This window comes from Acartia tonsa, chromosome 1 (assembly GCF_053477335.1).
Source record: "Acartia tonsa isolate MP-2025a chromosome 1, ASM5347733v1, whole genome shotgun sequence".
Classification (NCBI taxonomy): domain Eukaryota; kingdom Metazoa; phylum Arthropoda; class Copepoda; order Calanoida; family Acartiidae; genus Acartia; species Acartia tonsa.
In genome coordinates, this window is record NC_137260.1 from 30521612 (window position 1) to 30548566 (window position 26955).

Sequence of the window (26955 nt, forward strand, 5' to 3'; positions counted from 1 at the left end):
AAAAAGTTTTATTTAAAAAAAATGAGGTTGATATCTTTAAAAATAAGCTCAGAACTTAAATTTTTAGTGTTTGGGGGGGGTCTTTTGCTCCACTAGCCCCTAGAAGGAAAGTCCCAAAATGAAATCTGTATTGGTTCGTTGATCTAGTTATGTTAAAAAAGTTTTATTTAAAAAAAATGAGGTTGATATCTTTAAAAAAAAGCTCAGATCGCATATTTTTAGTGTTTGGGGGGGTCTTTTGCTCCACTAGCCCCTAGAGGGAAAGTCCCAAAATTCAATTTTCAAAGTTTTATGTGTAGATCCAGTCACATAAGAGAGCTCACAAAAAGAATTAGGTTGATAACTCTAAAAACAAACCCACACGGCCCTCCCAAACTTTAGTACTGAATTTCATTTCCTATAACTGTACAAACTTCCCCACCCCCCTTACCCCAACTATTGGTATCTTTAAAAAAAACCGCGGCGTTTATGAAGGTATATCTTAAATACAGTATGCTATTCTCTTAGTTTTAGAGATAATTGGATGAAATCTTTTGGGCTGGGTCACTAATTACCCCAACTATTGGTATCTTTAAAAAAAACGGCGGCGGGACCGCCGCTCCCGCTGCCTTTCCGCCGCCACCAAAAATTTTCACCAATTTCATTTCCTATAACTGTACAAACTTCCCCCCCCCCTTACCCCAACTATTGGTATCTTTAAAAAAAACCGCGGCGTTTATGAAGGTATATCTTAAATACAGTATGCTACTCTCTTAGTTTTAGAGATAATTGGATGAAATCTTTTTGATTGTGTCACTAATTACCCCAAGTTTTGGTATCTTTAAAAAAAAACGGCGGCGGGACCGCCGCTGCCGCCGTCCGCCGCCGTTTTCCGCCGCCAGTTCTGAGCTTATTTTTAAAGATATCAACCTGATTTTTTTAAATAATACTTTTTTAACATAACTGAATCAAAACTTGGGGTAATTAGTGACACAATCAAAAAGATTTCATCCAATTATCTTTAAAACTAAGAGAGTAGCATACAGTATTTAAGATATACCTTCATAAACGAGAATTTGAAAAAAATGATTAAGTCCCCCCCGCAGGGTTGCTTGTTAGGGGAAAAATTTTTGAAAAAAATAACATGGTCTCAAATGATTCCAAATTGCCTAATTCGGCGAGAAATGCAATAAAAAATTTCTTTTTTGGTGGCGGCGGAAAACGGCGGCGGACGGCGGGAGCGGCGGTCCCGCCGCCGTTTTTTTTTTAAAGATACCAAAACTTGGGGTAATTAGTGACACAATCAAAAAGATTTCATCCAATTATCTTTAAAAGTCCCCCCGCAGGGTTGCTTGTAAGGCGAAAAATTTTTGAAAAAAATAACATGGTCTCAAATGATTCCAAATTGCCTAATTCGGCGAGAAATGCAATAAAAAAAAATTTTACCCCCCCCCAAAAAAAAAAAAAATTTTGGGGGGGGGGTGGGGGGTCGACGATAATTTTTAAAGTAACTTTGGCCCCATAGAAGCTTAAATCCAAAATTAGCTCCCTCTAGCTCTAAGGGTTCTCGAGTAAACCCCCCCCCCCCCCTGCCCAAATGGTCCTTAAGCACATCCTCCTTTTGGGGTGAAGTAGATCCCCCCTTAAAATGTTTGAAAATAAATCAGATTTAACCATCTCAAAAAAAACTTTTTTTTTAAATGGGGGGGGGGGGGGTTGGCGAAGTAATAACGGGATTCTACTTAAAGCCACTAACATATTGGTTCTTTGAAAAGTTTTTATTATATTTTATGATAGGTGAAATCAACTACCTGAATTCTCTTCTATACTTTTTTTCTTTGCATTCATATAATAGCTATTTCATCATTGTCCATTGTTTTCAAATCTAACTACTGCGTCATCCCGAAACTAGTTTTTTAGGCCTAGTTGGAAAATAGGCCTGGAATAATATTTTCTTACGTTTCCCATCCCTTATCCCTGATTTGTCCTTTATATTGCCATAAAATGGCAAAACGGCTGAGCCGCCATCCGTTAGCAGTTACTTTTCCAATTTTTTGTTTGATTTAGGGAAAATAGACCTACCAAGGATTACTCATGAAAAATTTCAGATTGATATTCGAATTCTAAGTGCCATTTGATCATTGATTACGAGATGGTTGCATTACCCCCCCCGTTTAAATTTCATGATTTGTAATAAGAGTATTTAACAATCATCTACAAATAATACAAAGCAGAACGATGTCTGTTTGTTTGTCTGTCTGTTTGTAGTGAAGGATCTCACTAACCGCTGAATCGGGTTCTCCTTTACAGGGTAGCTTCTCATAGGTAGCGGGAAGGTTTATAACTATTTTCTTGGGGGGTGGGACACCTCCAACCCCCTCCAAAAATGAAAATTACCCCCCCCCCCCTAAGCTGCTAGTATGTAAAAAGAGAAAACTTGTGCCAATAAAAGAATGTTGTTTCTATGGATATCTTTAGTTGCGGCAATTTGTAGAAGAGGAAATATGATCTCATTGCTTTAAGACATTTAGGCTAAGTGCATCAGGGAAAAGTGTCATTGGGAAAAGAATAACAAAGGATATTTAACATTAAAGGAATCATATTTTGGGGAATCCGTTTGTGGGAATCTAAACAGTGGGAATTAAGGATATGTGTTGGATACCAAGTAAACTACATCCCAAAAGGAAACTTTTTTTTCAGAATAACCTTAGGATTTTATTGTACCTATAACGTCAATTTTATTTCAGAGCTGTTCTATTGTCCAAAAGAGACGGTATAAGGTAATTATTTTTTTATTTTCCATATAGATTTAGTCAGTATATATTAAACCAGGATAAAATGGCTATTATTTAACGGGGGGATGGCAACTTTCGCTTACTCCGTGATTATTAGGCTAGGTATTAAGGTGAGACTATAGGTTATTTGGGATAAAAGTTTACTTTTTGGTAGTACTTTACGTATATTTAATCATTTTTTTTGGATAACCCCACCCCCTAACCCCCCGGGGCTTGAACCTAACCCTAATTTTCTTAGAAACCATTTGACCAATCGACATGATTTCTTAAGCTTTTATGCTTATAAACTAACTTCTAGTTTAGAAGTCACCCCCCTGCCGCCAAACCCTAGCCCCTCGGGGCTCAAAAAACCCTAAAAATGAACCTACCCCTAATTTTCTCAGAAACCATTCAACCAATAGAGATGATTTCTTAAACTTAAGCTTTTATGGTTATAAACTAACTTTTAGTTTAGAAGTCACCCCCTGCCGCCATCCCCTAGCCCCCCGGGGCTCAAAACCCCCTAAAAATGAACCTAACCTTAATTTTCTCAGAAACCATTTGAACAATAGAGATGATTTCTTAAACTAAAGCTTTTATGGTTAAAAACTAACTTTTAGTTTAGAAGTCACCCCCCTGTTGCCAACCCCTAGCCCTCCGGGGTTAAATAAAACCTAAAAATGAAGCAAACCTTAATTTTCTCAGAAACCATTTGATCAAAAGAAATGATTTCTTAAACTCAAGCTTTTATGCTTATAAACTTACTTTTAGTTTAGAAGTAACCCCTTTCGCCAACCCTAAGCCCTCCGGGGCTCTAAAACCCTAAAAATGTACCTAACCTTAATTTACACAGAAACCATTTGATCAATAGAGATGATTGCTTAAACTTAAGCTATAATGCTAAAAAACTAACTTTTATTTTAGAACTCATCCCCCGGTTGCCATCCCATAGCCCTCCGGGGATCAAAAAACCCCTAAAAATTAACCTAACCTTAATTTTCTCAGAAACCATTTGACCAATAGAGATGATTTCTTAAACTTAAGCTTTTATGCTTATAAACTAACAAGTTTAGAAGTCACCCCCCTGCCGCCAACCCCTAGCCCTCTAGGGCTCAAAAAACCCTAAAGATGAACCTAACCTTAATTTTATCAGAAACTAATTTATCAATAGAGATGATTTCTTAAACTTAAGCTTTTTTGAGCCCAATGTGGCTATAGGATGGGGGACTTTCAAACTAAAAGATAGATTATAATTATATATCTGCCAAACAAAAAATAGTTTATACACATAAAAGCTTTAGTCCAAAATATCTGAACTTTTAATGCTGTGGTTGCTGGTTTACTGGTAACTTCTAAACTAAAAGTTTTTTATAAGCATAAAAGCTGCAGTTTAAAAAATCATTGATGAAATGGTTTTTGAGAAAATAAGGGTAAGGTTCATGTTTAGGGTTATTTTGAGCCCCTTGAGCGCTTGGGGTTGGCGGCAGGAGGGTGACTTCTAAACAGGGTTGTCCTTTTGGGCGGGCGGTTTTTTGGCCGCCCAATATAAGGTCCTTTTTTTTAGTTTTTAAAGTAACAGGATTTGTGTCTGTTTGTTTGTGTGTCTGTGTGTTTGTACCGAAGGATCTGGCTAACCGCTGAACTGATCGGATTCTCCTTAACAGGGTAGATTCTCATAGGTTCTGGGAAGGTTTATAACTATTATAACCATAAAATCTTAAGTTTAAGAAATCATCTTTATTGGTCAACTGGTATCTAAGAAAATTAAGGCTAGGTTCAGTTTTAGGGTTTTTTCGATTCCCGAAGGCGGAGGGCCATGAGTTGGCGGAAGGGGAGTGACTTCTAAACTAAAAGTAAGCATAAAAGCTGAAGTTTAAGAAATCATGTCTATTGGTCAAATGGTTTCTGAGAAAATTAAGGTTAGGTTCATTTATAGGGTTTTTGAGCCCCGGAGGGCTAGTGTTTGGTGGCAAGTTTACAAGCATAAAGGCTTAAGTATAAGAAATCATGTCCCAGAGGGCTAGAGGTTGGTGGCAGGGGGTGACTTCAAACTTGGTATATAAGCCTAGTCCTATAGGTATTACATATAAATGGCAAAAAAATCCAAATTTTTTTATTTTTAGGTTAGGTTAGGTAAGAAAAACCCTGCGGAAATGGGGTTTTTAGGCTTTTTTTGGTCTATTTTAATGTGAAAACTTACCTTAAATTGTTTTTTCTTAGGGTTTTAACTTAAATACACTGTATCTATTCATATGGACATTATTAAAGTTGATTCAGCAAGTCAGGGACCGACCCCAGGGGGCTAGGTGGGTGGCCCGCAGGGGTTAAGTGCATTTTTCCCAATATATATGTTGTGATACATCAAATTATAGGTTTTTTAGGTCAAGGAACTCAAATTCAGAGCTAAAATAAGTATTAGACTAATCTGAAGCTAGCCCCAGCGGGCTAGGTGGGTGGTTTGCAGGGGTTAAGTGCATTTTTTTCCAATATATATCTTGGTTTTCTGCAGTGCTTAAGAGCATTTACCTAACCTAACCTTGAAACTTACTTATATTTTTACAGTTTTTTTCTGGAATAAACTGTGTTTATTAATGAGGACTTTATTTAAGATGATCCAGCAAGTCGTGGAACGACTCCAGTGGGTTAGGTGGGTGGCCCGCAGGGGCTAAGTGCATTTTTCTCAAAATCTATGCTGTGATGAATCAAATTATAGGTTTTTTAGGTAAAGGAACTCAACTCAAATTCAGAGCTAAAATTAGCATTACAATAATCTGAAGGTAACCCCAGTTGGTTAGGTGGGTTGCCCACAGGGCTTAAGTGCATTTTACCTAACCTAACCTAGAAACTTACATTTAATATTTTTTTAAGGTTTTTTTTCTTGATTAAACTGTCCATTCATGAGGACCTTATTTAAGATGATCCAGCAAGTCGAAGACCGACCCCAGCGAGCTAGGTGGGTGGCCTGCAGGGGTAAAGACATTTTCCCCAATATATATTATTGTGATACATCCAATTATAGGTTTTTTAGGTCAAAGAACTTAAATTCAGAGATGAAATAAGCAATAGACTAATTTAAAGCTAACCCCACCAGCGGGCTAGGTGGGTTTTCCACAGGGCTTAAGTGCATTTTACCTAACCTAACCAAGAAACTTTCATTTAATATTTTTTTTTAGGTTTTTTTCTCAAATAATCTGTCCACTAATGAATACCTTATTTCAGATGATCCAGCAAGTCGAAGACCGACCCCAGCGGGCTAGGTGGGTGGTTCGCAGGGGTTATGCATTTTTTTTAAAGTATGTGTCGTCATACATCAAATTATAGGTTTTTTAGGTCCAGAAATTCAAATTTAGAGCTAATAAAAGCATCAGACTAATCTGAAGCTAGCCCCAGCGGGCTAGGTGAGTTGCCTGCAAGTCTTGAGTGCATTTTACCTAACCTAACCTAGAATCTTACTTGTTTTTTTAGGTTTTTTTTACTGGAATAAATTGTGTCTATTTAACACATACTTTAAAAAAAATGCATTTAACCCCTGCAGGCCACCCACCTAGCCCGCTGGGGATAGTCTTCGACTTGCTGGATCGTCTGAAATAAAGTCCACATAAATGGACAGTTTATTAAAGAAAAAATACCTAAAAAAAAAATATTAAATGAAAATTTCTAGGTTAGGTTAGGTAAAATGCACTTAAGCCCTGTGGGCAACCCATCTAGCCTTCTGGGGTTTGCTTCAGATTATTCTAATGCTAATTTTAGCTCTGAATTTGAGTTCCTTTACCTAACAAACCTATAATTTGATGTATCACAACAAAGATTTTGAGAAAAATGCACTTAACCCCTGCTGGCCACCCACCTAGCCCACTGGGGTCGGTCCCAGACTTGCTGGATCATCTAAAATAAAGTCCTCATTAATAAACACAGTTTATTCCAGAAAAAAACCTGTAAAAATATAAGTAAGTTTCAAGGTTAGGTTAGGTAAATGCTCTTAAGCCCTTTAGAAAACCAACCTAGCCCAAGGGGGCTATCTTTAGGTTATTCTAATGCTAATTTTCGCTCAAAATTTGAGTTTCTTGACCTAAAAAACCTATATTTTGATATATAACAAGATATATATTGGAAAAAATGCACTTAACCCCTGCGGGCCACCAACCTAGCCCGCTGGGGCTAGCTTCAGATTAGTCTAATGCTTATTTTAGCTCTGAATTTGAGTTCCTTGACCTAAAAAACCTATAATTTGTTGTATCACAACATGTATGTTGGGAAAAATGCACTTAACCCCTGCGGGCCACCCACCTAGCCCCCTGGGGTCGGTCCCAGACTTGCTGGATCATCTTAAATAAAGTCTTCATTAATAAACACAGTTTATTTAATAAAAAACCTTTAAAAATACTAGGTTAGTTTTAAGCCCTGCAGAAACCAACCTAGCCTAGGGGGGTTAGCTTCAGGTTAGTCTAATGTTAATATTCGCTCAGAATTTAAGTTTCTTGACCTAAAAAATCTATATTTTAATATAAAAAGATATATATTGGAAAAAATGCACTTAGCCCCTGCGGGCCACCAACCTAGCCTGCTGGGGCTAGCTTCAGATTAGTCTAATGCTTATTTTTGCTCTGAATTCGAGTTCCTTGACCCAAAAAACCTATTATTTGATGTATCACAACTAGGGATGGGAATCCGTCGAATTTTTGGGCCGGATTCCGGATTCTGAAGGAATCCGTCTAAAAAAGTGACGGATTCTTGCGGATTCCGGATTCTTATTTTTGGCGGATTCCGGATTCGGATTCTGGATTCTAGCAGTATTTTAAAAGGCCGTCCGTCACAGAGGGATAGCTTTTTTCGTTAATTTATCACTATGTTACTTGGTTGAAGCCTTGATTTGTTAAAAGTGTTGACTTCCAGCATAACTAAAACATTTACATCACATTAGTAAATTTAAAAATTTAAGTGCTACGTATGTCCTAAAAATGTGCTTGGTATTTTCTAACCTATTTAAATTAAATTTAGCCTACCAATTTAGAATCCGGAATCCGCTATAAAAAACGGATTCCGGATTCGGATTCCAAAATTGGCCGAAAATTGGGCGGATTCCGGATTCGGATTCCGGATCCGGATTCCCATCACTAATCACAACATATATATTGGGAAAAATGCACTTAACCCCTGCGGGCAACCTACCTAGCCCCCTGGGGTCGGTCCCTGACTTGCTGAATCAACTTAAATAATGTCCATATGAATAGATACAGTGTATTTAAGTTAAAGCCCTAAGAAAAAACAATTTAAGGTAAGTTTTCACATTAAAATAGATCAAAAAAAGCCTAAAACCCCCATTTCCGCAGGGTTTTTCTGTTTCGCCCCCCCCCCCCCCATTTATGTCATCAAAGCAGTAAATAGCATATTACTTTAAAAAAGAGAAATTGATAGCTATGTGACTTTGTAATTCATACGCTTCGAAGAAGTATAATGTAAAACTAAATAAATGACAGCATTTCTATCGCTGTCGCACGAAAATTTCCCTCTACAGCTGATTTTGGTCTAAAAATTAAAGTATTAATGGGTCTGCGGTTAGCCGTTTCTTATTTGACATTGTCCCACAACTATTGTGCGATAATATGAGTATTTTCAAATTCTTGGACAAAAGGAGGATATGCATAATTCCCATTTGGGCGGGGGGGGGGGGGGGGGTTACTCGAGAACCTTTAGAGCTAGAGGGAGCTAATTTTGGATTTAAGCTTCTATAGGGCCAAAGTTACTTTTAAAATTATCGTCGACCCCCCACTCCTCCCCCCCAAATTTTTTTTTTTTGGGGGGGGGCGGTTGGATTATACTATAGGGTGTTACTAAGAAACAACTTGAGATAAATGGAGCAAACCTTGGGATAACACTTTTGTAGGCCTATATTTGACTTTAGAATTATCGTTGACTACCCACCCACCCCCAAACCCCTAATTTAGGGTGGGGGGGCGGGTGGATTATACTAAAGGGTGTTTCTCAGAAATGACTTGAGATAAATGGAGCAAACCTTAGGATAAAACTTTTGTAGGCCTATATTTGATTTTAGAATTATCGCTGAACACCCACCCACCCCCAAACCCCTTATTTAGGGGGGAAGGGAGGGTGGATTATACTTTAGGGTGTTTCTCAGAAATACTAGAAATAAATAGAGCAAACCTTGGGATAACAATTTTGTAGGCCTATATTTGATTTTAGAATTTTTGTTGACCACCCACCCACCCCCTAACCCCAAATTTAGGGGGGGGCGGGTGGATTATACTATATGGTGTTTCTCAGTAACCACTTGAGATAAATAGAGCAAAGCTTAGGATAATACTTTGGTAGGCCTATATTTGATTTTAGAACTATTGTTGACCACCAACTCACCCCTAATTTGAGGGGGAGAGGGGGTGGATTATACTATAGGGTGTTTCTCAGAAACGACTTGAGATAAATGGAGAAAACCTTAGGATAAAACTTATGTGGGCCTATATTTGATTTTAGAATTATTTCTGACCACCTGCAAACCCCTAATTTAAGGGGGGGGGGGGGAGGTGGATTATACTATTGGGTGTTTCTCAATAACCACTTGAGATAAATGGACCAAACCTTAGGATAAAACTTTTGTAGGTATATAGTTTCTCTTAGAAATATTATTGACCACCCACCCACCCCCAAACCCTTAATTAAGGGGAGAAGGGGGGTAGGTGGATTAAACTATTGGGTGTTTTTTCAGTAACCACTTGAGATAAATGGAGCAATCCTTAGGATAAATCTTTTGTACATCTAAAGTTGCTTTTAGAAATATTGTTGACCACCCACCCAACCCCAAACCCCCTAAACTGAGGGGGGGAGGGGGGCAGGTTTATTTCACTATAGGGTGTTCCTCAGTAACCACTTGAGATAAATGGAGAAACCTTAGGATAACACTTTTGTAGGCTTATAGTTGCTTTCAGAGCTATCGTTGACTACTAACCCACCCCCATTCCCCCTTAACTGAGGGGAGCTGTGAGGCTGGTGTTTAATACTTTAATAAACATTTCTCACCCACCACTCACACCCACCCCAAAACCCTCTTATGTCAAAGGAAAAAGGTGAGAGGCTGGTGTTTAATACTAGTGTGTATAACTTAGAAACCACTTGAGAACCATGGAGCAAACCTTGGATTTAACATTAGTAGGCCTAATACTATTTTATACTAGTGTGTACTACTCATATACCACATCTGATACATGGATCAAACTTTAGTAATAAACTTTTGTAGGCCTAAAGTGGCTTTTGAAATATCATTGACCCTCCACCCAACCTCAAAACCCCTTAATCTGAAGGAGAAAGGATTGGTGGTTAATACTATTCAAACTTTTGTGTTAAAAAAAAACTACTAGAGATAGAACCCAAAAATTTTTAAAATTTTAAAATCTGGATTTTTCCTTGATTTTAGATTTATATTCTAAATGGATGACAACATTCATAAAAGCAAAGCGCAGAAATGGTAGTACAAATGGACATAGTGTCAGAACTGAACAATCCGAATATAAACATATAAGAGGATAATCAAAATTGTAAGCAAATTTGCTGAAAGACTGCTTGATACAGGATAATGTTTATGGACATACTTACATTTTTAGGACTTGATTATAGAGTTGCTTTGCGTTTTCCTAGGACTCTATATTTCATAAATTAGATCAATCAGAGAATTAGATCACATAAAAATTTGTTAGTAAAATGTAGAAATCAGCATGTTTAAAATGGATGTACAGACATACCAGTAATGCTTATAGAGTTTCTACGCTTTCTAAATTGTACCTCACTACTAAAGGCATCACCATGCAAAGTTTGAAATTGAAAGGGGTCAAGCGGGGCATTAACCGGTATGGGGCATTACCGGTAATTTTTTACCCACCTTTAGAAAATGAGATTTTTTCTCCATGTTATTGACTGACAGAAAAAAACATAAAAGCAAATTTGTTCCTTATTAAATTCCCTACAAAAAAAGTATAATGAAATTCTTGTGAGATGAATTTTAAGGGTACTTTTTTGGTCTCAAAGTCGGACGAAAATTTTTTTTTTCCAAAAATTTTTTCACCTAGGTGTATAAAGATTGACCTACACAAAAATTGATAAGACCTAGAACTGATCCGTATAAATGAATAAAGAATTGCGTGCTCTTTCCAAATCCGTTGAGAGCTTAAATGCATAGTTAATATTTTTTTCAAAAATGACCAAAGTTCGTGCGGGGTATTTTTTGGTAACATCGAAAAAAAAATTCACATTCGATTTTTAAGATCAATTTTCAGGTTTTCTTTGGTAAAATCTAAAATTCAATATGGGCTTTTTAAGAATTAGGCCAAAAAGTGAATAGAACAGGTTTTTTTATATAAAAATATTTAAATTTTATTTTTTAAGAAAATTTTTGTGGAAAAAATAATCAAAATTTCTCGTCTTTAAAAAAAAATGATTTTTGACATAGAAAGAATAGTCCAATCTTTATGAAAATTTTTGTGGATAATCCCTATAACCTATACTAATTATGATTATTTATGTTTGACTGGCCGTTTGGCCGTTTTTAATTGATTTTTTTTCGGTTGAAAAGATGTTACCCACAATGCCCCACCGTGGGACATTTATCGGTAATTTCTTTTAGTCCAATTATAACAAACTTATATAAGTCCTAGGATAACGTCCTTTTAGGACCTGATAGTCCTTTCCGTAAGCTTTCTAATGGTCTTGGTCCCATTTAAAAATTTTAATATTTGCCCAATTTTTTTTTCAAAAAAAACGAAAAAATTACCGTTTTAGCCCCGCCTCACCCTAGGACAATTCAAACATGCCTAAATTACCAAAAAAATGCTATCCATTCTGAACAGATGGACCGACCCTAAGGAAGGGAAGTTTGTACACTTAAAGGAAACTAAATTCATTATAAAATTTTGGGAGGGACGTGTATGCTTGTTTTTTTAGTTATGAACCTAATTCTTTTTGTAAAGTCTCTTATGTTACTGAATGTATAGGTAAAACTATGTATGAATTTGGGCACTTTCCTTCTAGTGGAGCAAAAGACCCCTAAAACACTAAACACTATGAGTTCTGAGCTTCTTTTTAAAGATATCAACCTGATTTTTTATAAGAAACTTTATCAAAATTACTGAACTAAGTAAGCATTACACATTTTATTGGCTATAGTGTATTCTTGTGCTGGGATGAAATGTAACTATAAAAAGTAAAAAAATTATAAAAGCAACTATAGGCCTTCATAAGTTCAATTCCAATTAGAAGTATTTATGGTTAATCCTAAGGTTTGCTCTATGTATCTCTAGTGGTTTCTGAGTATAAAAAGTTTTAGGAACCAGGTCCACCCCCCAAAAATTTGGTCTTTTGGGGGTTGGTGAAGGGACAGATATTTATAAAATTAGATATAGTTCTACAAAAGTTTTATCATAAGGTAAACTCCATTTTTCTCAACACCCTATAATATAATCCACAAAATCCCTAAATATAGGGCCACAAAAGGTTTATCTTTAGATTTGCTCAATTTATCTCAAGTGGTTACTGAGAAGCACCCTATAATATATAATCTACCTGCCCTTCCCCCCTAAGTTTAGGGGGTTTGGGTGGGTGGTCAATGATATTTCTAAAAGCAACTATAGGCCTACAAAAGTTTTAACTTAAGGTTTGCTCCATTTATCTCAAGTGGTTACTGAGAAACACCCTATAGTGTAACCCACCTGCCCCCCCCCCCCCCTAAATTAGGGGTTTGGGGGTGCGTAGGTGGTTGAAAATAGTTCTAAAAGCAAATATAGGCCTCCAAAATTATTATCCTAAGGTTTGCTCCATTTATCTCAAGTGGTTACTGAGAAACACCCTATAGTAAAATCAACCTGCCCCCCCCCCCCTCAGTTAAGGGGGTTTGGGGTTGGGTGGGTGGTCAACAATGTTTCTAAAAGCAACTTTAGACATACAAAAGTTTTATCCTAAGGATTGCTCCATTTATCTCAAGAGGTTAATGAAAAACACCCAATAGTATAATCCACCTCCCCCCTAAATTAAGGGTTTGGTGGTGGGTGGGTGGTCAACAATATTTCTTAGGTAAAACTAAAGGCCTTCCAAAGTTTTACCCTAAGTTTGCTCCATTTATATCAAGTGGTTACTGAGAAACACTGTATAGTATAAACCACCTGCCCCCACCCCCTCCCTAAATTAGGGGTTAGGGGGTGGGTGGGTGGTCAATGATAATTCTTAAATCAAATATAGGCCCATAAAAGTTTAATCCTAAGGTTTGCTCCATTTATCTCAAATCATTTCTGAGAAACACCCTAGAGTATAATTCACCTACCCCCCCCCCCCCCCCCAAATTAGGGGTTTGGGAATGGGTCAGTGGTCATTGGTCAACAATAGTTCTAAAATCAAATATAGGACTATAAAAGTGTTATCCCAAGGTTATCTCAAGTATTTCTGAGAAACACCCTATAGTATAATCCAACTGCCCCCCCGGGCCCCCCCCCCCTTAAATTAGGGGTTTAGGGGTGGGTGGGTGGTCAACGATAATTCTAAAATCAAATATAGGCCTACAAAAGTGTTGTCCCAAGGTTTGCTCCATTTATCTCAAGTTGTAGTATAATCCACCTGCCCCCCTTCCTAAATTAGGGGTTTGGGGGTGGGTGGGTGGTCAGCAATAATAATAAAATCAAATATAGGCCTACAAAAGTGTTATCCCAAGGTTTGCTCCATTTATCTCAAGTAGTTTTTTAGAAACACCATATAGTATAATCCACCCGCCCCCACCCCCTAAATTAGGGGTTTGGGGGTGGGTGGGTGGTCAGCGATAATTTTAAAATCAAATATAGGCCTACAAAAGTGTTATCCCAAGGTTTGCTCCATTAATCTCAAGTCGTTTCTTAGAATCATCCTATAGTATAATCCACCCGCCCCCCCCCCAAAAAAAAAAAAAAAATTTGGGGGGGTGTCGAAGATAATTTTAAAAGTAACTTTGGCCCTATAGAAGCTTAAATCTAAAATTAGCTCCCTCTAGCTCTAAGGGTTCTCGAGTAAACCCCCCCCCCCCCTGCCCAAATGGGAATTATGCACATCCTCCTTTTATTTTCTGGCAAGTTTTAATAAATCCCTTTTTAGTAGCGAAGCTACTCTATAATTCACTTTGTCCGTCCGTCAGTCCGTCCGTCCTTAACGCTATGGGGGAAATGGGATTTACTCAGCTCCTATAAAAGATAGAAAGCTGAAATTTTTTGACAACATTCCCATCATTAAGGAGCACAATTAACTATAAAACATCAATGGCGGTCGGACGGCTTTTTAGCAGGTTTTAGGCTATTTTTTTATTTTCCACATTTTTCCTCATATTTTTGGTGTTTATGGTCCGATTTTCAAAATTTTTTTCAGTTAGATATATCAAAATTAAATTTTCCATCGTTTGAAGAAAACAACAATGACGGTCAGACTGGTTTTAGGCTATTTTTTTTATTTTCCACATTTTTCCTCATATCTTTGGTGTTTATGGTCCGCTTTTCAAAATTTTTTTCAGTTAAAGATATCAAAATTAAATTTCCGGTCATTTGAAGAAATCAACAATGACGGTCAGACTGCCTTTTTGCAGGTTTTTGGCTATTTTTATATTTTTTACATTTTCCCCCATATCCTTGGTGTTTATTTATCGATTTTCATTTTTTTTTCAGTTAAAGATATCAAAATTAAATTTCTCGTCGTTTGAAGAAAACAACAATGACCGTCAGTCCCATCCACAAAATTTTGTGCTTCGCTACTTATGGATGTTGTCATCCTTGTCTTGTTTAATATAAGATAAAATCTAGTAGAAATAATTGTCTTCCTTTAAACATCCTTCACAGGTAAAAAATATCATAAAGGGGGGGGTTATTAATGCAACCATCACGTAATCAAGGGGGGGGGGAAGTTTTGACACATTTGCGTAAACCTGGAACCTAGGCTTTTTATCATTTTATCATTAATAACCTATCCTCTCAGACAAAAGATAAAGCCTAGGTACCAGGTTTACGCAAATGTGTCAAAACTTCCCCCCTTCGAATTTCGATCTGAATTTTTGCATGAATAATCCTTGGTAGGTCTATTTTCCCCAAATCGAACAAAAAGTTGGAAAAGTAACGGCAAGCGGCTCAGCCATTTTGCCATTTTTTTGCTATAGTAAGAGCAAATTAGTCACGAAACCTATCTCCACATTACACTTATTGTCGCTCAAAAACCTTATAAAAAATGGGTTTTAAAAGTTGATTCCTACGTAATTGATGATAAATTTGCCCTGAAAATAGGCAAAAAACGTCTTAACGGCTGAGCCGCTTGCCGTTACTTTTCAACTTTTTGTTCGAAATTGGAATTTAATCATTGATTATGAGATGGTTACATTAACCCCCCCTACCCTTAATTCCTGATTGATTGGTAAGGTAATCTATTTTTACAAATATTTTATTTCAGTATCGCGAGACTTTTACGTGAATTTGAAGATCTTACTTGCGAGAGTTTAGATTTCAGAGTAAGTTATATCGATTTTATTTATTTTTCTTTACCATTTTTAAAAGCGAAGCTTTTCTATAATTAGGGTCGGTCCGTCCGTACGTCCGTCCACCCGTACGTCCGTAACGGATAGCTTTTTTCGCTAATTTAGGCATGTTAGAATTGTCCTATTGATTTCAAACTTTGCATGGTGATTCCTGTAGTAGTTAGGTCCGATTTAGAAAGCGTAGCAACTCTATAATTATTACCAGAATGTCCGTACGTCCATTTTAAACATGTTGATTTTTTAACTTTTTTAACAACAAATTTTTATGTGATCTAATAATCCGATTGATCTGATTTTTGGTATACTGATTCCTAGGACAACAAAGTACAATATTATAAGCGAAGCAACTCTATAATCAAGTCATAAAAATGTAAGTATGTCCATAAACATTATTCTGTATCAAGCAGTTTTTCAACAATTTTACTTACAATTTTACTTCGACATTTATACATTTATATTCTGATTATTCAGTTCTGACACTATACAAGTGTTAGTGTCCGTTTGTCCTACCGTTTCAGTGCTTCGCTTTTATGGATGTTGTCATCCTTGTTTTATCAATAATTTGATTGGTAATTTCTAAGAAGCTTTTGAATTCTTTCTGGTTAGTTTATTGAATTCATCCACGGAACACTTAAAAAATCATACATTAGATGGTTGTCTAATAAATGATTAAAAATTAAATTATGTTATAAGCTTTTCGTAATTGTCCACAATAATAAATTAATGTTTTCACCAGTGTTTCGGAGCCGTATAATTTGATGCGGCTCCGCGGAGCCGTATCTGGAAATCGGCTCCGACTCCGGCTCCTACTTTAAAATTAATATATCAATTTTTTTCATTATTAAATTTGATAAGTTATTTCTCGCATCGTTTTATAATCGGCTTTCCGCGGATATAGAATGTACAATTTTGAGATTAAAACTAGTTTTTTAGCCCCAAGGTGCCGAAGGCACCGGCTAAAAAAACTGGTTTTAATATTATGATTGTACATTTTTATATTCGTAGAAAGCTGGATATAATATGATGCTAGACATAGTTTTTTCGTATTGATGAGAACCGGTTCCTATCCACCGGATTCGAATGAATACGAGAAAATAAAATAAATAATATAAAATATTTTGCTTTTATTTGATTAAAGCTATATAAAAGTAGAAGGATGTGTGTCTATTTGTTAAGTAACAATAGTTTTTTAGTTTATTATATAGAAATAAACCGTTGCCAAATTATAATATTACTTAAAAAAATCATTTTTAGCTAATTTGGAGCCGGAGCCGTTTTTAACGAAAAATACGGCTCCGGCTCCACCAAAAATGTTGCTGCTCCCGGCTCCGAAACGCTGGTTTTCACACAAAGTGCCTTTTGAGCATCCCCAACCCCTTCTATATATATAAATATAAATTGAAAATAAGGAGGAAGTAGTTTTTTCCTTTGCCAAGCCTTTGCGTAGGCCTTTATCTGTGGTGTCATAAGCCTTAGGTGCTACCTAACAAACCCTGACCTAAAGTAATAAATAATTTTTAAAAAAAACTACCCCTTCCCCCATTCTCTTATTCCAATTAATTAATTAATTAAACATTATGTGAAAGCGCCAATAAATCTATTTTTTTTTTTAGAAATTCGGTAGTTTCTCGCTTGAAGAGTTTTTAAGGGGAAAATGTTGGGATGTTTGCAGGTAGATTTAAACAAGATTTTTTTTAATTTGGGAAGGGGGGGGGGAGAGAATGCTGTGTTTATTAACATGACATAACAACAACAACATTTATTAGCTATCCTGCGGGAGTACCACCCCCGTCGTTCAAATTTTTAGTAACGAAGCTACTCTAATTTAACTTTATCTGTCCGTCCGTAACGCAATGGGTGAAAGGGATTTATTCAGCTCTTACAAAAGGTAGAATACTGAAACTTTTTGACAACATTCCCATCACTAAGAAGCACTATGAAAAATCAATGGCGGGCGGACTGCTTTTTAGCAGGTTTTAGGCAATTTTTATATTTTCCACATTTTTCCCCATATCTTTGGTGTTTATGGTCCGATTTTATAAATTAAATTTCCCGTCGTTTGAAGAAAACAACAATGACGGTCAGACTGCCTTTTTGCAGGTTTTTTGGCTATTTTTTAATTTTTCACATTTTTCCCTATATATTTGGTGTTTATGCCTAGTTCGATTTTCAAAATTTTTTTAGTTATAGATATAATCAGCGTGGCCACATTTTTCAGTATAATGTATTTGGAAATATGGGATTCAGTATTTTCAGTAAATACTGAACGTTCAGTATTTTGAAATTTTGTTCAGTATTGTTCAGTTTTGGAAATTTACATGATTCAGTATTTTTCAGTATTTCTGAAATTTTTCACAAATTAATAAGATGTTTTTTCAAGTAGTTGATGTCAGATTTTTTCGGCTCTTCGCGCATTACTTTACTTTTCTTTATGTTATACAGTATTTTTCTCAGATATATTGTCTTTGGAGTGAGAGGATAGGTTATTTCACAAAAAAAGTTTCCTTTTGAGATGTAGTTTTCATATTTTTAAAAAAATTCGATTTGGCCTCCAGGATTCTGGACAGGTAAAATAATTCAAGTTAGAACAAAAGTTACTACTTTATGGATGGTATGAACTGATTTAAAGAAAATTTTGGATCAGGCTCCAGGTTCAGGTACTGCAGCCCTCCAGGTGGATCCTGGACAAGTAAAAATTGAAATTTTTTACTTTAAAAGTTAGAAAGGTATAAACTAATTTGAAGAAAAAAGGACTATCCACGTATGAGAGCAAGTGATTCTAAGCACCTTCCAGCAGTGATTCAAATGTTTTTTTGGTAAATATACTAGGGTAATGTTTAATATCGTTATATCAAGGGGGGAGGCGGATGTGCCACTTTTTTAAACCAAAAGTAAAACGCGCATGATCTTAGCCCATAAAAGAGTTACAGCTCTAAAATTCGGCACAGCAGTTGCTTTTGTGGAGAACAATATAGAACTGTGAAGAAACGGCGGCGGAACAGCCGCTCCCGCATAAAACCGCCGTTTCCCGCCGAAATATTTTTTTGCCCTTTTTTGTCAAGTTAGAAAGTTCTACATCATCTGAGATAAACTTGAGATAAAAGTGTCAAGTAAAAATATAAGGGAAATTTTTATGAAAATAAAAGTTTATCTCAGATGTTTCAAAATTGTCTATTATGGCGAGAACAGGCAAAAAAAAAATTCGGTGGTAAACGGCAGCTTTAGGCGGGTGCGGCGGTTCCGCCGCCGTTTCTTCACAGTTACATACTGTTCTTCACAAAAGCAACTGATGTGCCAAATTTTAGAGCCGTAACACCTTTAAGGGCTAAGATCATGCGCGTTTTACTTTTGGTTAAAAAAAGTGGCACATCCACCTCCCCCCATTTTGAAAATTAGGTTTCACCAAGGTTTTCAAAAGTAACGGCTAACGGCTGGCAGCTCAGTCGTTTAGCCAATTTTTAGCTTTTTTCAAGGCAAATCATCACGAAACCTATCTGCACATAATACTCTTTGCTGCTCCAAAACGTTTTCAAATGGTTCTAGCCGATAGTTGCTGGTACTAGAAATCAAAAAATATTTTTTTGTATCATTTCACATGAATTAAAGCAAAAATATGTTTCAAAGGTTGATTCCTATGTAATTTATGACAGATTTGCCCTAAAAATAGCCAAAAAACAACTGAGCCGTTAGCCATTACTTTTTCAACTTTTTGTTCGATTTAGGGAAAATAGACCTATCAAGGATTACTCATGCAAAATTTCAGATCAAAATTCGAATTCTAAGTGCCATTTATACATTGATTACGAAATGGTTGCATTACCCCTCCCCCCTTTAAAAAACAAGTTTGTTTAAATTGACATTAAAAATGTCTCTTTATTAACAAAGTAGAGTTTTTTTCAATTAATATAGTACTATGGGAAATATTTTCAATTTTACTTGTCCAGAATTAACCTAGAGGCCTGCAGTACCTGAACGTGGTGCATGATTTCAAATTTTTCTTCAAATTAGGTAATACTAGCTAAAATGTAGCAACTTTAGTTAAATAAGTTTTGTTCAAACTTAAATAGTAAAAATTTTCAGTCCAGGATCCACCTGGAGGCCTGCAGTATCTGAACCTGGAGCCTGATTTCAAAATTTTATTCAAATTAGTTCATACTATTCATAAAATAGCAACTTTTGTTAAATAAGTTTTGTTATAACTTTAATTTTTTTGCCTGTCCAGAACCTATCATCTCACTCCAAAGACAAAGCCTATAATCACTGTTAATGCAAAAGTGTCAGAACTTGACCTTCCCCCCCCACCCTTTAAGGTGGGTAAATGATTATCAGTCCTTTTCTGCTTAAGGGGGGGGGGGGAAGTTTTGCCACTTTCGCGTAAACAGTGTGCTGTGGACTAGGTATTGATTTTAGATTATAAGTTATTTAGGATAAAAGTTTACTTTTGGGTATTAGTTTACGTATATTTAATCATTTTTTGAATAGGTCTCCAGGTTCAGGTGCTGCAGGCTGGAAGGTCGTTTCTGGACAGGTAAAAAAATTAAAAATTTTTAGTTTGAAGAGTTAGAGAGCAACTTATAAAACAAAATATGCTTCTTTTTGAATGTTATTAACATATCTGCAGATAAAATTAAATTCGGCCTCCAGGTTCAGGTGCTGCAGGCCTCCAGGTACACTCTGGACAGGTAAAAATTAAAAACATTTATTTGAAGAGTTAGAGGTACACTTATTTAACCAAATATGCATCTTTTTGGATGTTATTACCATATTTGAGAAAAAATGACAATCAACCTCCAGGTTCAGGTGCTGCAGGCCTCCAGGTACACTCTGGACAGGTAAAAATTAAAAACATTTATTTGAAGAGTTAGAGGTACACTTATTTAACCGTATATGCATCTTTTTGGATGTTATTACCATATTTGAGGAAAAAATGACAATCGGCCTCCAGGTTCAGGTGCTGCAGGCCTCCAGGTACACTCTGGACAGGTAAAAATTAAAATTTCTTATTTGAAGAGTTAGATGTACACTTATTTAACTAAATATGCATCTTTTTGGATGTTATTACCATATTTGAAGAAAAAATGACAATCGGCCTCCAGGTTCAGGTGCTGCAGGCCTCCAGGTACACTCTGGACAGGTAAAAATTAAAATTTCTTATTTGAAGAGTTAGAGGTACACTTATAAAACAAAATATGCATCTTTTTGGATGTTATTACCATATTTGAAGGTAAATTGACAATCGGCCTCCAGGTTCAGGTGCTGCAGGCCTCCAGGTACATTCTGGACAGGTAAAAATTTAAAAAAAATTATTTAAAGAGTTAGAGGTAAACTTATTAAACCAAATATGCGTATTTTTGGATGTTATTATCATATTTGAAGGTAAATTGATATTCGGCCTCCAGGTACAGGTGCTGCAGGCCTCCAGATCCATTCTAGACAGGTAAAAATTAGAAAAAAATTATTTAAAGGGTTACAGGTACACTTCTAAAACCAAATATGCATCTTTTTGGATGTTATTATCATATTTACAGAAAAAATTCAAATTGGACTCTAGTTTCAGGTGCTGCATGCCTCCAGGTACACTCTGGACAGGTAAAAATTAAAATTTCTTATTTGAAGAGTTAGAGGTACACTTATTAATCCAAATATGCGTGTTTTTGGATGTTATTATCATATTTGAAGATAAATTGACAATCAGCCTCCAGGTTCAGGTACTGGAGGCCTCCAGGTCAACTCTGGACAGGCAGTTAAAATATTTTTTAATACTTTTTGATTTGGACACCTTATCTGGATCCTGTTGACTGCTGGTTGTTGGTAGCCAGTTAAAAAATCCTAAATGGTTATTTTTGAATTTATAGTAATGGTTTCTAAAAAGAAAATGGCTAAATTATATTAATTTAGTATAATATAGCATTTGAGGCTCCAGACAGGCTGTAGGCGGCCTCCATGAGCCTGCTGGACAGGTAAATCAAATGTGTAATCTTTTATTTAAAAGGAAGGTATACTATGTAGAAATAGAAAAGAAACTTTATATAAAAAATTAGAGCATAAAATTTGCAATGTTATCCTAAATAATATTCACATAACTTTCGTCATTTACTTATTTCCAGTGAACAATAAATTTTTCTTCATTTTAGAACTCCGAAAAAAATATTTTACAGATCAAATTATCTTTTTTAAAATATGTACAACTTACATTATCAAAAAGAAATACATTATTTAATAAAATACTGCTTAACTAGAAGACTAGATTTTTGTATCTTAATACTTTGTATTTAGAATATAAAAATAACTTGTCAAATCATACAAATACATTATATAACAAAATACTGCTTATTTAACAGACTAGATTTATTTATCTTAATACTGGAGGCTACCTAGAGCCTGCCTGGAACAAAAATAGAAGACTTACTTAATAAAGGGGGGGGGGGGGAAAGTGACACTTTTTGAAACCAAAACTAAAAGTCAACAAAGGAACTCAACTAAAAAAAGAGTTACAGGTCTGACATTTTGTATGGCAGTTGCTTTATAGGGGTACAATATGGATCTGTGAAGAAACGGCGTCGCAACCGCCGAAAACCGCCGAGAAAAGGCAAAAAAAAATACGGCGGTTGCGCCGCCGTTTCTTCACAGTTCCATATTATACCCCTATAAAGCAAAAAGTTTCAAAAAGTGTCACTTTCGCCCCCCCCCCCTTTTTGTCATATTATATTTTAATAATATTCTATTTAGAAACCTTTCCTCTAATATCAAATATTACCTTTATTGGAATTTACCTTGCCAGCGGCCACAAGCAGTCACCAGTGGTCACCAGGATCCAGGTAAGGTGTCCAAATTAAAAAGTATCAAAAAATATTATAACTGCCTGTCTAGAGTGTACCTGGAGGCCTGCAGCACCTGAACCTGGAGGCCGATTGTCAATTTACCTTCAAATATGGTAATAACATCCAAAAAGTTGCATATTTGGTTTAATAAGTGTATCTCTAACTCTTTAAATAAGAAATTTTAATTTTTACCTGTCCAGAGTGTACCTGGAGGCCTGCAGCACCTGAACCTGGAGGCCTGCAGCACCTGAACCTGGAGGCCGATTGTCAATTTACCTTAAAATATGGTAATAACATCCAAAAAGATGCATATTTTGTTTTATAAGTGTACCTCTAACTCTTCAAATAAGAAATTTTAATTTCTTCCTGTCCAGAGTGTACCTGGAGGCCTGCAGCACCTGAACCTGGAGGCCGGTAGTCATTTTTTCTTCAAATATGGTAATAACATCCATAAAGATGCATATTTGGTTAAATAAGTGTACATCAAACTCTTCAAATAAGAAATTTTAATTTTTACCTGTCCAGAGTGTACCTGGAGGCCTGCAGCACCTGAACCTGGAGGCCGATTGTCATTATTTCCTCCAATATGGTAATACCATCCAAAAAGATGCATATTTGGTTAAATAAGTGTACCTCTAACTCTTCAAATAAATGTTTTTAATTTTTACCTGTCCAGAGTGTACCTGGAGGCCTGCAGCACCTGAACCTGGTGGCCGATTGTCATTTTTTCCTCAAATATGGTAATAACATCCAAAAAGATGCATATTTGGTTCAATAAGTGTACCTCTAACTCTTCAAATAAATGTTTTTGATTTTTACCTGTCCAGAGTGGACCTGGAGGCCTGCAGCACCTGAACCTGGAGGCCGAATTTAATTTTTTCTGCGGATATGTTAATAACATTCAAAAAGAAGCATATTTTGTTTTATAAGTTGCTCTCTAACTCTTCATACAAAATTTTTTTAATTTTTTTACCTGTCCAGAAACGACCTTCCAGCCTGCAGCACCTGAACCTGGAGACCTATTCAAAAAATGATTAAATATACGTGAACTAATACCCAAAAGTAAACTTTTATCTTAAATAACCTATAATCTAAAATCAATACCTAGTCCACAGCACACTGTTTACGCGAAAGTGGCAAAACTTCCCCCCCCCCCCTCTTGGCACAAGAAAATCTTAAGAGGCAAAACTAAAAGATCTTTAAAATATACCCCTAGTTATAAAGCTATGATAGATTTAAAATTTTGAAATAAGGAATCCTATTTAAAAAATATTCAGTATTTCATTGTATTTTTTTGTTAAGTATTTCAGTATTTTTTCTTATTTTAGGATTCAGTATTTTCAGTATTTCATGTTTTTTGTTCAGTATCAGTTTTTTTTTGGTTGTGGCCACACTGGATATTAGAATTAAATTTCCTGGCAATTTAAGAAAAGAAACAATGGCGGTCAGACTGCCTTTTAGCAGGTTTTTGGCTATTTTTATATGATTTACTATGTTTCCCATAGGTATGCGCATCTAGTAGATAATTTACCTTAACTGCCGTCTTCATACGAAATAAAACAATCTTCCAATTTTAGTAGTTCTAACCATTGTTGAACTATAAACATAATATGTTAAACAATTTAGAAATTAACACATTCTTGTAAAAAATGATTTCTTAAGCAATTTGACTAATATTTAGGCTAAAACCTTACAATTTCCTAATAAATATGGCAAATGAGGCAGTAAGCTAATATTTATCAAGAAATCTCAAAACACTGACAAAATTCATATGCTTTAAAAAATTTTAAACAATTTTACTTAAAACAATGAAGAATTCTTTAGATTTCAGGCTCATAAATTGCTTTAAAACAATGACTTATTCTAAGATATGCTTTAATTTAGTTAAATTTTTAAGGTGGGGGGGGAGTTTGTATAATTATAGGAAATGAAAATTCAGTATCAAATTTTGCCCTGGCCGTGTGGGCTTGTTTTTATAATTATCAACCTAATTTTTTAACATCAGTCATTTTTACTCTACATATACCTATCAGTACAGTTGCATTTTTAGAGATATCAAAAAACACCTGAAGTAAATGTTATGTATATTTTTATAGAGAATATGGTCATATGATTATTTTTTTCATACTTGTATTAGTTGTTTCCCAAAACCAGAAAACGCAGTTTTTTCTGATACACCTTGTATTAATTTTACTTCGTGGCAAATCTGTTATTGAAATCAGTAAAATTGACTTTCAAATCTTAATTTGTGTTGAGAATTTTTTTAATACATTTAGAAAAGCCACGCTTAGAAAATGAAGATCCATTCTTTTAAAATGAATATACATTCTTAAAATACGAAGATCCATGCTTCATGGTAAATCTGTAATTGTAATCAGTAAAATTGACTTTCAAATCTTAATTTGTGTCAGGAATTTTTTTAATATCTTTAGAAAATTCACGCTTAGAAAATGAAGATGCATACTTTTAAAATGAAGATACACTTCTAAAAAATATAGATCCACACTTAAAAAATGAAGATCCACGCTAAAAAATGAAGATACACACTTAAAAAATAAAGATACATGCTTTAAAAATGAAGAAACAAGCTTAAAAAATGAAGATCCATGCCTTCAAATGAATAAACCTGCTTAAAAAACAAAAGTCCATGCTTTAAAAATCAAGATCCTGGCTTTAAAATGAAGATTAAAGCTTAAAAAATAAAGAACCATGCTAAAAAATGAAGATTGATGCTTAAAAAATGAAGATATGTGCTTGAAAAATGAAGATACATGCTTAAAAAATGAAGATACACATTAAAAAATGAAGATTGCTGCTTAAATAATGAAGATTGACTCTTTAAAAATAAAGATTGGTGCTTAAAAAATGAAGATCTGCACTAAAAAATGAAGATTTACACTTTTAAAATGAAGATTCTTTCTTAAAAAATGATGATCCATGCTAAAAAAATGAAGATCCATGCTTAAAAATTGAAGATACACACCTAAAATAAAGATTGATGCTTAACAAATGAAGATACACACTAAAAAATTAAGATTGGCGCTTTAAAAATGAAGATCCATGCTTTTAAAACTAAGTTTGATGCTTAAGAAATGATGAACCACTCTAAAAAAAATGAAGGTCAATGCTTTAAAAATGAAGATAAACGCTTTTAAAATGAAGATTGGTGTTAAAAAAATGAAGATACATGCTTAAAAAATGAAGATACATGCTTAAAAAATGAAGATTAACGCTTAAAAAATGAAGATACACGCTTTTAAAATGAAGATTGACGCTAAAGAATGAAGATTGATTCCTGAAAATAAAGATACACGCTAAAAAATGAAGATTGACACTTACAAATTGAAAATTGACGCTTCAAAAATAAGATCCACGCTTAAAAAATGAAAATACATGCTAATAAAATAAAGATTGACGCTAAAAAATGAAGATTGATGCTTACAAAATGAAGATCCTTGCTTAAAAAATTATGATCTACACATTAAAAATTATGATCCATGCTTAAAAAAATGAAAATACATGCTAAATAGTAAAGATCCATGCTTAAAAAATGAAGATACATGCTTAAAAATGAAGATCCACGCTTTTAAAATGAAGATCCATGCTTAAAAAATGAACAAGAATTTAAAGTAAAGAAGGTGTATCAACTATTTTTTTTATAGCTAGCCGGTTCTTTTAGTAAGTAGTAGATGTAAAATTTTTCATAGAATTCAGATATGCAATCGGTTTTTTTGTAGACCTCTTATTTTTTAAGTAATTTAAGTTAAAAAAAAAAAAAATTAAGTCGATTTTAAGGTACTAAAATGCAACAAAAAAAAAAAAGAAAATGGTCATTATGAACAAAAATAGTAAGATCTTTAATTTGACACCTTACTTTTTCAATTCTGTCAGGTAATTATTGAAAAAATCGATTTTTTAAAACCCACGAGAATAAAAACTTTGAACTTAATTTTATTATTTCACAAATAAAAAAATATGGGTTCATATATACCATTAGAATCAGAAAAATATTACGAATCCATTGTAAGCAAAATTGAAAAAAAAAGTTTACAATATAGTATATAAACTACAATAAAAGGAATTATATGAAAATATCATATTATGTTGTACAGGCAACGTCTTAATTCTTCAATTGAGTATAAAAATGGGAAGGGGGTAAAGAGGGGGTAAAGAGGGGGTAAAAAAGGGAAGAGAATAGTGTTGTCTGAACAAAAAAAATAATTGGCCATTTCTGTAATTTTTTAATTTTTTAATTTTTTTCAATTTTGCTTACAATGGATTCGTAATATTTTTCTGATTCTAATGGTATATATGAACCCATGTTTTTTATGTCTGTTTGAGAAAATATTTAGGTCTAAAGTTTTTATTATACCGAGGTTAAAAAAATAGATTTTTTCAATAATTACTCAACAGAATTTTAAAAGTAAGGTGTCAAATTAAAGATCTTACTATTTTTGTTCTTACTGACCATTTTCTTCTTTTATTTTGTTGCGTTTTAGTACCTTAAAACCGACTTAATTATTTTTTTAAAAAACTTAAATTACTTAAAAAATAAGAGGTCTACAAAAAAACCGATTGCATATTTGAATTCTATGAAAAATTTTACATCTACTACTTACTAAAAGAACCGGCTAGCTATAAAAAAAAAAGTTGATACAACTTCTTTTACAGATAAGAACTACAGATTTTCCATGAAGTAAATTAAGATAAAACAAGTATTATTTTATGATTTAAATGATAAAATAAGTGAATACTTTGTTATCTGGGAACCTAATATTTAAGGTGAAAAAACTGCAGTTTCCCGGCAAATTTTTTTTTTGCCTTTTATCGCCATAATTTAAAATATTTA

General features: G+C 34.7%; 1 protein-coding gene across 22 annotated transcripts in view; it reads left to right on the forward strand.

Moving 5' to 3' along the window:
* Positions 1-26955, forward strand: part of LOC145329180 (uncharacterized) — a 201103-nt gene that overhangs the window by 35052 nt on the left and 139096 nt on the right. For 19 of the 22 annotated variants that reach the window (XR_013882831.1, XR_013882833.1, XR_013882818.1 and 16 more), the window contains exons 2-4: positions 2727-2759; positions 15201-15258; positions 16899-16957. Coding sequence is in view for 17 of the 22 variants with exons in the window: in XM_080173217.1 (XP_080029343.1) it covers positions 2727-2759; positions 15201-15258; positions 16899-16957 (150 nt within the window). In the remaining 5 variants the exon portion in view is untranslated. The remainder of the gene's footprint in view (positions 1-2726; positions 2760-15200; positions 15259-16898; positions 16958-26955) is intronic. The other 3 variants (XM_080173239.1, XM_080173279.1, XM_080173295.1) reach the window with 1 other exon arrangement.